Raw genomic sequence first — 13717 nt, forward strand, 5'->3', positions numbered from 1 at the left:
TTTTGTGCAAACGTGTTCTCAGCTGCATTAAAATGTTCTCTTGTTTCACAGTGCTCCCTGTTCTGCAAATATGTTCTCTGTTGAGCACTTATTTTCTTTCAGGGGCCTTAATTTTCCCTGTCATGTTAATGTGTTCCATGTCGTGTTTAGATGTTCCCTCTTCTTGTGTGAAAATCTGGTTAATTCACAACTGGACTACAGTCGTCAATTCTCCGCTGTAACGGTTACCTTCTAGTGATGAATGTGATTGTGTGATACATCCTGAGAACTCTGTTATTGGACTTGAGTGAGATTTGTTCTGTATGTGTCAATCACAGATAGTGTTTCTGAGTGTAGGATTCATTCTGCATTTCAGTCTCTGCAACAATTTGTGAGAGCAGGGTTCCTTCTTTATGGGTCAATGCCTGGTACTATATGTGAGGGTGAGATTAATTCTGTATCAGGCAGTGGTACTGAATGTGAATGTGGGAATCATTCTGTGTCTATCAGACCCCATTACTGCCAGGGGAAGTGGGGTTAATTCTGTATCTGAATGTCTCCGTTATTCTTACTATTATTCAGACCTTCGGGTTAGAGGATGATTTGCTTCCACTCTCTCTCTCTCTCTCTCTGAATAGAGTCAGTGTCGACAGTGTTGCAGCACCCAGCTACTGCAGACCAAGGACTTGGATCATTTTACAACAATTTCCTGCCATCCAGAAACAATCCACTGCTCCATGGATGGGACTGAGTGACAGAGCAGGGAGTTCTGTACAGTTCAAATTACTACTTCCCACACTCGGGATCCACTTATATTTTTATTTGTTCACGGGATGTAGGAGTCGCTGACAAGGCCAGAAAATGTTGCCGAGACCTTCAGACCAGACCCTGCTTGAGTTGCTGCTTTTAATTTTCTGTTTTTTCATAATGATTATTAATTGAAACAAATGCGTTGGTCTATTTTGTATTTGCTACCTCTCCTCTCTTTGAATTATTATAAGTACCTTTTTCTTCCTCCAGGCAAAAGTTTGATAGCAGCAAAATCGAAATAGTGATTCAGTGACAAAATGAGAAGTGCCAGCCAGCTCCTTCTCACACAGTAAGTACAGTATCACTCACAGAGAGCAGAGACATCAGTTCCACAAGCACCAACAGCACAGTAAGATAAGAGCAAAATAGTGCAGATGCTGGAAATCTGAAAGAAAAATAGAAAATGCTGGAAAAACTCAGCAGGTCTAACCGCATCTATGGAGACAAAGACTGAGTTAATGTTTAAGAGTCATACAGACATGAAACGTAAACTCTGTCTTTCTCTCCACAGATGCTGTTAGACCTCATGAGTTTTCCAGCATTTTCTGTTTTTGTTAGCACTAAGGTAGACTGGCAGTGAGCCCAAGTCTCAGGAATGTATATTCGTTCAAAAGGAGCAGGAGAGTGTGTGAACCAGATGGGTTTTTATCAACGTGACTTTCAAGGTTTTTTAAATTATATGTCACCAGCAGCTGTGGTGGGATTTGATCCCTCGCCTCCATAACATTATCCTGAGGGGGCCCTGATGTTTCTTGACACGGTAGGTGTGGAGAGGATGGTTCCTCTTGGAGGAGGATCTAGAACTCGTCGTCACTGTTTAAAAATAAGGGGTCGTCCATTTAAGACAGAGATGAGGAGATTTTTTTTTCTCACTGATGGTCTTGAGTCTTTGGAACTCTCTTCCTCAAAAGAGGGTGGAAGCAGGAGTCTCTGAATACTTTTAAAGCAGGGGTAGACTCTTGAAAGCAAGTGGGTGAGAGGTTATCGAGGGTAGACAGGAATGTGGAGTTGAGGTTACAATCAGATCAACCATGACCTTACTGAATGACGGAGCAAACTCGAGGGCTGAGAGGCCTATTCCTGCTCTTTTTTCCCTCTGTTCTTATGTTCATTAACCTGGAACTCTAGATTCCCACTACGCCACCATCTCCACTAATAAAACTGCCACTGAAACCAAACTGCTGCTGTTTAAAAAGTGCCCGTCCTATTTCTCATCTGCTGCCTGCAATAGCTGCTCTTTGTCTGACTTCCCACATCCTGACTGTCCAGCTCTGTTCCCACTCCTCACTGTCCAATATAACAAACCTGGGGAGTGGGAACTCAACCAGGAATATTCACTGTTGCTTTGTGGGGAGAAAGCAGCAATGATTTTCAATTACTGCTTCTTGCCATTTTGTCTCCCTCCTCCAAGGAGGCTGCTGTTTGTTCCATTCCCCCAGGACTGGGGTCACTCCATTGGCGGCTCTTCCTGTCCCAGGTGGAGCTGGGGGAGAGCAGCGCGCATGCGCTCTTCCACTCCATCCCATTGAGCTCTGGTGGGTCTAAATGATGCAGAATTCTGCAACATTCAGTGAAACAATTTTGTTTCGAAACGTTCACCAATTCACTTATATCCGAGATCAGCAAAAGATGTGGAGCTCCTGAGAAAGGGAACGATGAAAATTAGGCCACGCCCCCTTAAGAAACTCAACTTGGGATCTTTCTGTGCAGCCTATTTGCTGTTCAGGGACCTGTCTTCATGAAGCAATCCTGCACAATCACTGGAGGAAGCCGGTAGTCGGGGTGTTTGCTAGGACCATGCGGGAGTTAATATCTGTCAGGAACTCTAACAGATTCATTCAATCCGAGTGAAACACTCACTCACTGAGAGTGATACCCAACGGCCCTGAGCTGCAGGGAGTACAACAGTGAACCGAGGGTTAAACATGGGCCACTGTTTCTCACTCACTGACACTGTCATTGAGACAGAGAGACATAGAGTCATGGAGACATTGCTGCTCAGAAGGAGGCCATACGGCCCATCCAGTCTGACTGTCTGTAAAATAAACCAGTCAGTCCCATTCTCCTGCTCCATTCCTGTAACTTTATTTCCCACAAGCGCCCATCCAATTTCCATTTGAAATCATTCACCATGTCAGTTTCCACAATGCCCAGAGGGATCATGATCCAGGTCATGACCCGGAGTGAGACAAATGATTTGCATAAATCTCCCCTGTACATCTTGTCTTAAATTTTAAATCCGTGCTGCCTAATCCTTCTGCTCTCATCTAATGGGAACAGCTTTCCTTTGTCTACCTGATCTAAACCTGTTATAATCTTGTACACCTCTCTCAGACCTCCCCTCAATCTTGGTTGCTTCAAGGAGAGCAGCTCCGGATTCCGCAAACAAACCTTGCAGTTATCATCCCTCCTGCCTGGAACTATTCTGGTACATTTCCTTTGCACTCTCTCAAAGGCTCTCACGTCCTTCCAAAAAAGTGGTGACCAGAAATTGAGTCAATATTCTAGTTGCAGCCTAACCAGAGCTTTATAAATGTTAAACATAACATTCCTGCTTGTATGCTCAGTACCTCTGTTGACGAAATCAAAGATCCCATCTGCTTTCGTAACTACTCCCTCAATATCTCCTGTCACCTTCAAAGATATATAGCTTCTTTGTCCCTCAGACCTTGCACAACGTTTAGAGCTAGACCATTATGTTCATACTGCCTCATTTCTGTTAAAATGCAGCATTGTTCCTGCGTGTGGGATTAATAATGTGTCTCTGTTACAATGTCATTAAGATCTGGGACTGCAGCTTCTGCCTTTCCATGAGAATCTTTCTGGATAACACTAGAATTTAAAAGGATTTCTGCAACTGATGCATTGTCTGTATCTCACCGCCCTCACTCACTCTGTCTCTGTCTATGCCTTCACCCCCTCTCTCTTGAACTCCACATGAAGGTGCAATACTATTGTTTAGTGGCTGAGTGCACATACTCTATCTTCAAATCACAGAATCACAGTGCAGAAGAGGCCCTTCGGCCCATCGAGTCTTCACTGACACATCAGAAACACCTGACCTACTTGCCTAATCCCATTTGCCAGCACTTGGCCAATAGCCTTGAATGTTATGATGTACCAAGTGCTCATCCAGGTATTTTTAAAGGATGTGAGGCAACCTGCCTCCACCACCTTCCCAGGCAGTGCATTCCAGACCGTCATCACCCTCTGGGTAAAAAGTTTTTCCTCACACCCCCCCTAAACCTCCTGCCCCTCACCTTGAAGTTACGCCTCCTTGAGAGTGACCCTTCAACTAAGGGGAAAAGCTGCTCCCTGTCTATGCTTCTCATAATGTTGTACACCTCGATCAGGTGCCCCTCAGTCTTCTCTGCTCCAACGAAAACAACCCAATTCTATCCAACCTCTCTCCGTAACTTAGAGGTTTCATCCAGGCAACGTTATGGTGAATCTCCTTTGCACCTCCTCCAGTGCAATCACATCCTTTCTATAACGTGGCGACCAGAACTGCACATCGTACTCCAGTGTGGCCTTACCATGGTTCTATAAAACTCCAACATGACCTCCCTACTATGCCTCGATTGATAAAGGCAAGTGTCCCATATGCTTTTTTCACCACCCCACTAAAATGCCTCTCCGCCTTCAGAGATCTATGGACACACACACCAAGGTCCCTTTCTTCCTCAGAAATTCCAAGTGCCTTGCTACTCATTGAATACTTCCTTGTCAAATTACTCCATCCAAAGTGTATCACCTCACACTTTTCAGAGTTAAATTCCATCTGCCACTTATCTGCCCATTTGACCACCCCATCTATATCTTCCTGTAGACCAAGACACTCAACCTCACTGTTAACCACCTGGTCAATCTTTGTATCATCGCAAATTTACTAATACTACCCCTGACATAGTCATCTATGTCGTTTAAATAAATGACAAATAATAGGGGACAGAGCACAGATCGCTTTTGTACACCACTGGACACTGGCTTCCAGTCACTAAAGCATCCTCCTGTCATCACCCTATGCCTCCTACAACTAAGCCAATTTTGAATCCACCTTATCAAATTACCCTGTATCCCATGTGCCTTTGCCTTCTTTATAAGTCTCCAATGTGGGACCTTGTCAAAGGCTTTGCTGAAATCCATATTAACTACATCAACTGTTTTACCCTCATCTACACACCTGCTCACCTCCTCAAAAAACTGAATCAAATTTGTTAGGCATGACCTCCCTCTGACAAAGCCATGCTGACTATCGCTGATCAAATCTTGCCTCTGCAAGTGGAGATAGATACTCTCCTTCAGAAATTTCTCCAATAGTTTCCCTACCACTGATGTGATACCCACTGGCCTGTAGTTCCCTGGCTTATCTCTACAACCCTTCTTAAATAGCAGAACCAGATTAGCTGTTCTCTAGTCCTCTGGCACCTCCCCTGTGGCCAGAGAGGAATTAAAAATTTGGGCGCGAGCCCCAGCAATCTCCTCCCTTGCCTCCATCAGCAGTCTGGGACACAAATCATCTGGACCTGGAGATTTGTCCACTTTTAAACCTGCTAACATCTCCAATACCTTGTCAATCGCTTTATCAATTTGGTTAAGTACCTTGCAGTCTCTCTCCCTGAGTTCGATATCTTCACCCTCATTCTCTTGGGTGAAGACGGATGTGAAGTATTTATTCAACACTCTAACGATGTCCTCTGGCTCCACCCAAAGATTGCCCCCTTGGTCCCATATGGGCCCTACTCTTTCTCTGGTTATCCTCTTCCCATTGATATACTTATTGAATATCTTGGGATTTTCCATAATTTTACCAGCCAGAGCTGTCTCATATCCCCTCTTTGCTCTCCTAATTACTTTCTTAAGGTCCACCCTGCACTGTCAGTACTCCACTAATGCCTCTGCTGATTTGCATCCCTCGTACATGTTAAAAGCCTCTATTTTCCTTTCATAACTTGAATATCCCCGGTCATCCATGATTCTTTGGGCTTGTTACCCCTTCCTATCCCCCTAGAGGGACCATGTTGAGCCTGTACCCTCCCCATTTCCTTTATGAACACCCCCCCCCCCACCCCCCACCACTGTTCCTCTGTAGATTTTCCCACAAGTAACTGTTCCCAGTCTATCTTGGCCAAATCCTGCCTTATTTTACTAAAATCCACTCTCCCCCAATCCAAGACATTTTTTTTGCAACTTGTCGATTTCTTTGTCCATAACAAACTTAAACTGTACCATGTTGAAGTTGCTATCACTAAAATTCTTGCCCACCATCACCTCAGCCACCTGTCCAGCTTCATTCCCCAGAATTAGGTCCAGCAATGCACCGTCCCTTGTTGGACCCTCTATATATTGACCTAAAACGTTCTCCTGTACATATTTCAAGAAATGCACTCCATCCAAGCCCTTAACACTATGTCTATCCTAATTAATGTTGGGAAAGTTGACATCACCTAATATAATCACCCTATTGTTATTGTTTTTACCCACCTCCAAAAATTGTGCACATATTTGCTCCTCAATTTCTCCCTGACTATTCTCGGTCTATAATAAACACCTAATAAAGTGGTTGCCCCCTTTTTATTCCTAAAATCTACCCACAAAGCTTCATTTGATGCCCGCTTCAATGATCAAAAGTAAATCTGCCTGTGAACAAGATAATAATTTAAACCAGTTACGGGTTAACCCAGGCACAGCTGTGATTGGCTGCAGCCTCATGAAACTGGGGAACAGACACTGTGAGCAGCTCCGGTCTCAGAGGATTTAACAGTTTCTGAGCAGGGAAACTACAACTAATTCCAGAGAATCCACAGCTCAGACTGAGAGGAGAGGAAAGCCTGTCCTGGGAGGTGGAAATCTGGGACACACTTTGTCTTGTCAATGTGTAGATGTGAACAAAAATAAAAATACCTGGAAAAACTCAGCAGGTCCGGCAGCATCTGCAGAGATGAACACAGTTAAAGTTCCGAGTCCGTATGAGTCTTCAACAGAACTAAGTAAAAATAGAAAAGAGGTGAAATATAAGCTGGTTTAAGGGGGAAGGGTGTGGGTCAGGTAGAGCTGGATAGAGAGCCAGTGATAGGTGGAGATAGCCAAAAACTGTCATCGATAAAAGGACAAAGAGCTGTTGAAGGTGGTGATATTATCTAAGGAATGTGCTAATTAAGGGTAGAAAGAAGGACAAGCAAGGCACAGGTAGCCCTAGTGGGGGTGGGGTGAAGGCACGGGTTCGAAATAGGCTAAAAGGTAGACTTAAAACAATGGATGAAAATACATTTAAAAATAATGGAAATAGGTGGGAAAGGAAAAAAAGAATATAAGATATTGGGGAATAAAAAGGGGGATCAGAAAGGGGGTGGGGATGGAGGAGAGAGTTCATGATCTAATATTGTGAACTCAATATTAAGTTCAGAATGCTGTAAAGGGCCTAGTTGGAAGATGAGGTGCTGCTCCTCCAGTTTGCGTTCAGCTTCACTGGAACAATGCAGCAGGCCAAGGATGGATATGTGGGCATGAGAGCAGGGTGGAGTGTTGTAATGGCAAGCGACGGGGGGTCGGGCTCATGCTTGTGGACAGACTGAAGGTGTTCCGCAAAGTGGTCACCCAGTCTGTATTTGGTCTCTCCAATGTAGAGGAAACCGCATTGGGAGCAATAAATGCAGTTGACTAAATTGAGGAAAGTGCAAGTGAAATGCTGCTTCACTTGAAAGGAGTATTTGGGTCCTTGGACAGTGAGGAGAGGGGAAGTAAAGGGGCAGGTTTTGCACCTTCTGTAGTTGCATGGGAAGGCGCCGTGGGAAGGGGTTGAGGTGTAGGAGGTGATGGAGGAGTGGACCAGGGTGTCCATGCGGAATGCCACTGGGCGGGGTGGGGGGGGGGTGTGGTGCTGAAGCGAAGATGTGTTTGGTGGTGGCAACATGCTGGAGTTGGCAGAAATGGTGGGAGGATGATCCTTTGAAAGCGGACGCTGGTGGAGTGATAAGTGAGGGCAAGGGGGACCCTATCATGGTCCTGGGAGGGAGAGGAAGGTGTGAGGGCGATACGTGGGAGATGGGCCGGACACAGTTGAGGGACCTGTCAACCACCGTGGGTGGGAAACCTCAGTTAAGGAATTCGGAAGACATGTCAGAGGAACTGTTTTTGAAAGTGGCATCATCAGAATGGATGTGACAGAGGCGAAGGAACTGAGAGAATGGGATGGAGTCCTTACAGGAATCGGGGTGTGAGGAGCTGTAGTCAAGGTAGCTGTGGGAGTCGGTAGGCTTGTGATGAATATTGGTGGACAATCTACCACCAGGAATTGAGACAGAGAGGTCAAGGAAGGGAAGGGAATTGTCAGAGATGGACCATGTGAAAATGATGGAGGGGTGGAAATTGGAATCAAAGTTAATAATTTTTTCCAGACGAGAGCATGAAGCAGCACTGAAGCAATCATCGATGTACAGGAGAAAGAGTAGTGGGATGGGGCCGCAGTAGGACTGGAAAAAGGAATGTTCCACATACCCCATAAAGAGACAGGCATAACTGAGGCCCATGAGGGTACCCATAGCCACACCTTTTATTTGGTGGAAGTCAGAAGAATTTAAGGAGAAATTGTTCAGTGTGAGAACAAGTTCAGCCAGACGGAGGAGAGGAGTGGTGGATGGGGATTGTTCGAGCCTCTGTTCGAGGAAGAAGCAAAGAGCCATCAGACCATCCTGGTCGGGGATGGAGGTGTAGGGGGACTGGGCGCCCATGGTAAAGAGCGGCAGGGGCCACGGAACTGGAAATTGTTGATATGATGCATGGTGTCAGAGGAATCACGGATGTGGGTGGGAAGGGACTGGACAAGGGGAGAGACAATGGAGTCAAGATAGCAAGAAATGAGTTCCGTGGGGCAGGAACAGGCTGATAGTGAAATTGTATCAGCGAGGGTGAGTTAAAGGGACGGGCGGGTTAGACTAATTTCACTGTGTTTGTCTGTCCGGCCTCAGCGCCAGATTTCCGAGTCATTCTTCTGTAAAATCACAAGATTTCCTGGTCATAGCATCGCGATGCTCCCTTGCTCAGCCCTGAAAAGAGAATTTAAGGCAAAGTTTCCGTTAATTTCAAGATTTCAGTGGAAACACAGAGAAGAAGTCAGCGCTCGGCTGAGAAGGCGCGATCAAAGCAGCAAAGAAACGGGTTTAAATCGAAATTGTTGCCTTTAATTCGGATGGAACTTTCTCGACAACAAAGATTCGGATTTTGTTAACAGAAGGAAGCGAGTGTGGGAATCTGAAATATCAAATTTGAACTGGAATTGGGGAGTTTATGAGGAGAGAGAAACACAGAGAGGCTGGAGGAGCTGGGAGCTGACAGCAGGTTGTCTCTGCCCCGTCCGCTCTCTGCCTTTAAGTTGCTCTGAGCCGCCACCACTGGTTTCATTTCTGATCCAGTTCTGACTGTCAGAGAGATTTTCCACAGAGTCTCGGATATGACTGATACTGCAGCCGCCGAAACGGCTCCTCCAGCCGCTGCCGCTCAAGTCAAACCTCCCAAGAAGAAAAAGGCGGCTCCCCGATCGAAGGCAACCGGTCCCAAGTTAGGCGAACAGATCCTGAAGATTGTGGCGGGTTGCAGCGATCGCAAGGGGATGTCCCTGGCCGCGATAAAGAAAGCTTTGTCTGGCAGCGGTGTCGATGTGGAGAAGCTGGGCTCCCAGATCAGGTTAAGTATCAGGAGGAAGGTGGAGAGCGGCTCCCTGGTGCAGGTAAAGGGACAGGGCGCCTCCGGCTCGTTCAAAATCCCGAAGAAGGAATCCCAGGGGAAAGTGGGAAAAAGGAGAATAAACCAACAGCCAAAAAATCTTTAGTAAAGAAACCAGCAGCCAAGAAGGTGAAAACAAAGAAACCAGCCGCCAAGAAATCTCCAGCCAGGAAAGTAGCAGCCAAGAAATCCCCAGCGAAGAAAGCAACAGTCAAGAAAACAAGCAGCAAGAAGGCGGCAACTCCAAAAAAGGCGGTGAAGAAAGCAGCGCTGAAGAAAAAATCTCCCGCCAAGAAGCTTACGGGCGGAAAGGCTTTAAAAAAAGTGGATAAATCGAAGGCCAAGCCCAAAGTGAAAACAGCAAAGGCTAAGAAAGCAGCGCCAGGAAAGAAGTGAAACCAGCCGAGCAAATTGTAAACCTCTGAACACAAAGGCTCTTCTCAGGGCCGCCCACGTCTCTCAGGAAAGAGCTGATCCCCGAATCAAATGTCCCTGTCCCGTCGCCGGGAGCAGGTTTCACACTGAAATGATTTATATTAAATTGAAAATTCCCGGTATCTCACTGACATGCACTATACCCAGCCCCTCCCCCACTCTGCAATAAAACAGAGCGGTGTCCGTGCCCCATTGTAACTGGGGATTTGTTCAGCTGCTCTGTCAGTTTCTGCTCGTATCCTTTTCACAGATTCAGAGTGAGAGTGTGTAAGACAGTAACCCGGGCGGAGAAACACCGCGTTACAACTCAAAGCCCAACACCTGAGTTTGTCTAATTCAGCTGGAGTGAGCTGTTGGTAAATTGCACAACCCGCTTGGAGGGGAGGTGTGTGGGGATAGAACAGAAGCTGGGAGTGAAGTGGAAACAGGCGGATTTGATAGGGTGTAGTGTATGTACTTCGTCTGGAATATTATTGAATTTCTTTGTAAAGCTCTGCATTTAAAAGCTGCGGGTTTCTAGAACCGTTGAACATGAAGCCACAATCTCTTAGTTTTGTGCCGAGTGCTGTGTTAACTTCCATCGTCGACAATCGAAAAATAAATGTCGGTTCGAGCAGGCAGGGGGCGGAGCTGGATTCCTCTGTTCTGTCTGTCACTCAGCCTCCTCCCCGTCCCGCCTCTCACTCTCTGCTCCTTTCTCAGTCAGGTCGGGGCGGGCGGTATAAAAGAGAAATGTGAAGCAGCTCGTCTCTCATATTCAGCAGCGATTTGAGTGAAGAATCATCATGTCTGGCAGAGGAAAAGGAGGCAAAGGACTGGGTAAAGGTGGAGCAAAGCGGCACCGCAAAGTGCTTCGTGATAATATCCAGGGCATCACCAAACCAGCAATCCGCCGCCTGGCTCGCCGTGGCGGTGTCAAGCGGATCTCGGGATTAATCTATGAGGAGACTCGCGGGGTGCTGAAGGTTTTCCTGGAGAATGTGATCAGGGATGCCGTCACCTATACTGAACACGCTAAGCGCAAGACGGTCACTGCCATGGATGTGGTATACGCTCTGAAACGCCAGGGCCGCACTCTCTATGGATTCGGCGGCTGAACAACTCGACCCTTTCTACCAAACACACAACAAAGGCTCTTTTAAGAGCCACCAAAAACGTCACATTAAGAGCACTGACCTGGGAACTGGAGACAGAAATTTAAAGATGAATCAAACACAGCTTTAGCATCATTTGGTCCTCTTTCGTTCACTATTTCATTTATTAAGGTTATTGATGTTTGGAAGTGGGGAGTGGAGCGGTCTATTACCTCCCCAGGCCCCACTCTCCCACTCCAGGATAGTGGAAAAATTACTCACCCCATTTTCTCTTCAATATCGATTGAACCGTGACATGAATGAAACCCATAGAGCTCATGATGTTAATGTGTGAGACCCGGAACGGTTGGCATTCACGGTGATTTCGCCCATCATTAGCTTTCGGACTGCCTTTTATAAACAGATCAGGTAAGGAATCCGAATTGAAAATAGGTTGTAAGGCATGTCGAGCGATTTTAAAGTAGTATCTTGTGCAGCGAAGCTAGTATTTATAACGAAAATGCTAGATTAACTCAGCAAGTCTGGCAGCATCTGTGTGGGGATTAGAGTTACCGTTCCGATTCGGCATGACGCCTCTTCAGAGTCAGAATGAAATGAGTTAAGAAAGTGAGGAGCCATTTCACAGACTCTGTGAGTGGCTCTGAAAAGAGCCTTTGGGTTATTAGATTAAAGAATGGCCGCTTCACTTGGTCTTCGAGCCCGCAGCGGCGCTGGTTTTCTTGGGCAGCAGCACGGCCTGGATATTAGGCAGCACCCCGCCCTGAGCGATGGTCACCCCTCCCAGCAGCTTGTTGAGCTCCTCGTCGTTGCGGACGGCCAGCTGCAAGTGTCTGGGGATGATGCGGGTCTTCTTGTTGTCCCGGGCCGCGTTACCGGCCAGCTCGAGGATTTCAGCCGTCAGATACTCCAGCACAGCAGCCAGATAGACCGGGGCTCCGGCACCCACACGCTCAGCATAGTTGCCCTTTCTCAGGAGCCTGTGAACACGGCCCACCGGGAACTGCAGTCCAGCCCGGGAGGAGCGAGACTTGGCCTTGGACCGAACTTTACTGCCGGTCTTTCCTCTTCCAGACATTTCCACAATCTCAAACACTTTCACAGAGAATGAGGAAATCCTCTCACATTCGCTTCTCATAGCATCGGGATGAATGGTGCTGCGGACATTGCTGATTGGTCACTTTGTGCTGCGTCTCATAATGTTGTTCACATCACCAATCAGATATCTACTGAACTCGCCAATCCGGAGACTCCACGGTGAGAGGGCAGAAAATAACGGCGCCAAATTATCAGATTCCAACCGTTTTTCTTCAAATTTTAAAAGCCCGCCAAAAGGAAGGCAACCAAATAAAATAGAAAATTGTACTAATAGGCAATGATTACTTCATTTTTAAAGTGCAGAAATGCAAAAATCTCTCTTTCCCAAATGTACAGTTTATCTTTATCTGTCCATTTCTGATTTTCGGTCTGTGTTTATCTACATCTGAAAACAAGCCGAAAATAACGGCGCCAAATTTACAGAATCCAAACTATTTTGTCATTCAACAACGAAAAGACCGCCGATATATTTATAAAACAAGAAATAGATTTCATATGGAAAGTCACATTAATATTTGACCCGGTCTGACGACAAAGTTTTAAAAATATCCCGTCCCTGACGGGAATATTTCACATTTTATCCCGAGTTCCAGATTCGATTTTGGAATCCGGGATCCATTCGGGGTTAATTTCGATTCTTAATTAAAACATAACAAAGGCTCTTTTCAGGGCCACCCACCACCTCACAGAGAGAGCAGAGACCTGGAAACGGGAGCTGTGATGGGCTGTGATCGGGAATGTTAGTGCCTGATTTGTTCTGACGGGGAATGTACTGAGAATCTCAGTTTGCTCGTTGTTTATTTACCCGGATGGCACATTCTGTACTGACAGTGAAAAGTCTCTCCACTGCTTCATGTTTTGGCAAGGTTTTGTTCTAGATGAATAATGAGTCAGATAGTAATGACAGGACCCAGCGGTTCCTCTGACATCAGCCGTTCAATCCGCCAGTGGAGTTGAGTTTACAATCAGATCAGCCATGATCTCACTGAAGGGCTGAGTGGCCACCTCCTCCTCCTAATCCCTATATTCGACTCAGACCGGGAATAGGGGGAAATTCCAGCCGCTCCCTTTCCCCGCTCTTTATCGGTATGAACAGCTCAAAATGAGGACAATGGGAAGGGGTCTGATGCCCCCAGACCTGTTTCTATTTTATTACCCATTCCAGCCCTATAGGCAAGCGGAGGTTTTTAGGGTTGGTTGTGCTGTAGGGAGCAATGGACAGGCCTTCAATTTTGCCTGGGAAATTCAGCACTGACTTTACACAGTTCAAACAACAGACTGGTGTTTCTGTCCAAAAATGAGCAGATTCACCAGGATGATGCTGGGTTTAAAAATTGCCGGGTCAGGTTCAATGAACTGGAATTTCATTGGGGTTTGGAAATAGTGAGTGAGAGTGAAAAAACGTATTTTTAATTTTAAAAAAACGGAAGAACGAAGTCTTTTGTCGAAACGGGAATCGGCTGCAAATAAAGGCAGAATTTCTGAAATGGGCAATTAAAAACAACTCGACCAATGAGGACCTGAGTTTTCAGGGATTAATTCATTGGTTAGATTTGGATGAAACTGCCTGGGCGAAAGGCTGC

General features: G+C 46.2%; 2 protein-coding genes and 1 pseudogene across 2 annotated transcripts; 2 read left to right on the forward strand and 1 right to left on the reverse strand.

Moving 5' to 3' along the window:
- Positions 1-9238: 9238 nt before the first annotated feature.
- Positions 9239-10111, forward strand: LOC121274507 (annotated as a pseudogene).
- A 598-nt stretch (positions 10112-10709) lies between these two features.
- On the forward strand, positions 10710-11071 carry LOC121274564 (histone H4). Its single transcript, XM_041181904.1, has one exon. The coding sequence runs from the start codon at positions 10731-10733 to the stop codon at positions 11040-11042; it is 312 nt and encodes a 103-aa protein (XP_041037838.1). The 5' UTR covers positions 10710-10730; the 3' UTR covers positions 11043-11071.
- A 587-nt stretch (positions 11072-11658) lies between these two features.
- On the reverse strand, positions 11659-12121 carry LOC121274539 (histone H2A-like). Its single transcript, XM_041181878.1, has one exon. The coding sequence runs from the start codon at positions 12112-12114 to the stop codon at positions 11722-11724; it is 393 nt and encodes a 130-aa protein (XP_041037812.1). The 5' UTR covers positions 12115-12121; the 3' UTR covers positions 11659-11721.
- Positions 12122-13717: the final 1596 nt, after the last annotated feature.

The sequence above is a fragment of the Carcharodon carcharias genome (assembly GCF_017639515.1).
Source record: "Carcharodon carcharias isolate sCarCar2 chromosome 37 unlocalized genomic scaffold, sCarCar2.pri SUPER_37_unloc_1, whole genome shotgun sequence".
NCBI lineage: Eukaryota > Metazoa > Chordata > Chondrichthyes > Lamniformes > Lamnidae > Carcharodon > Carcharodon carcharias.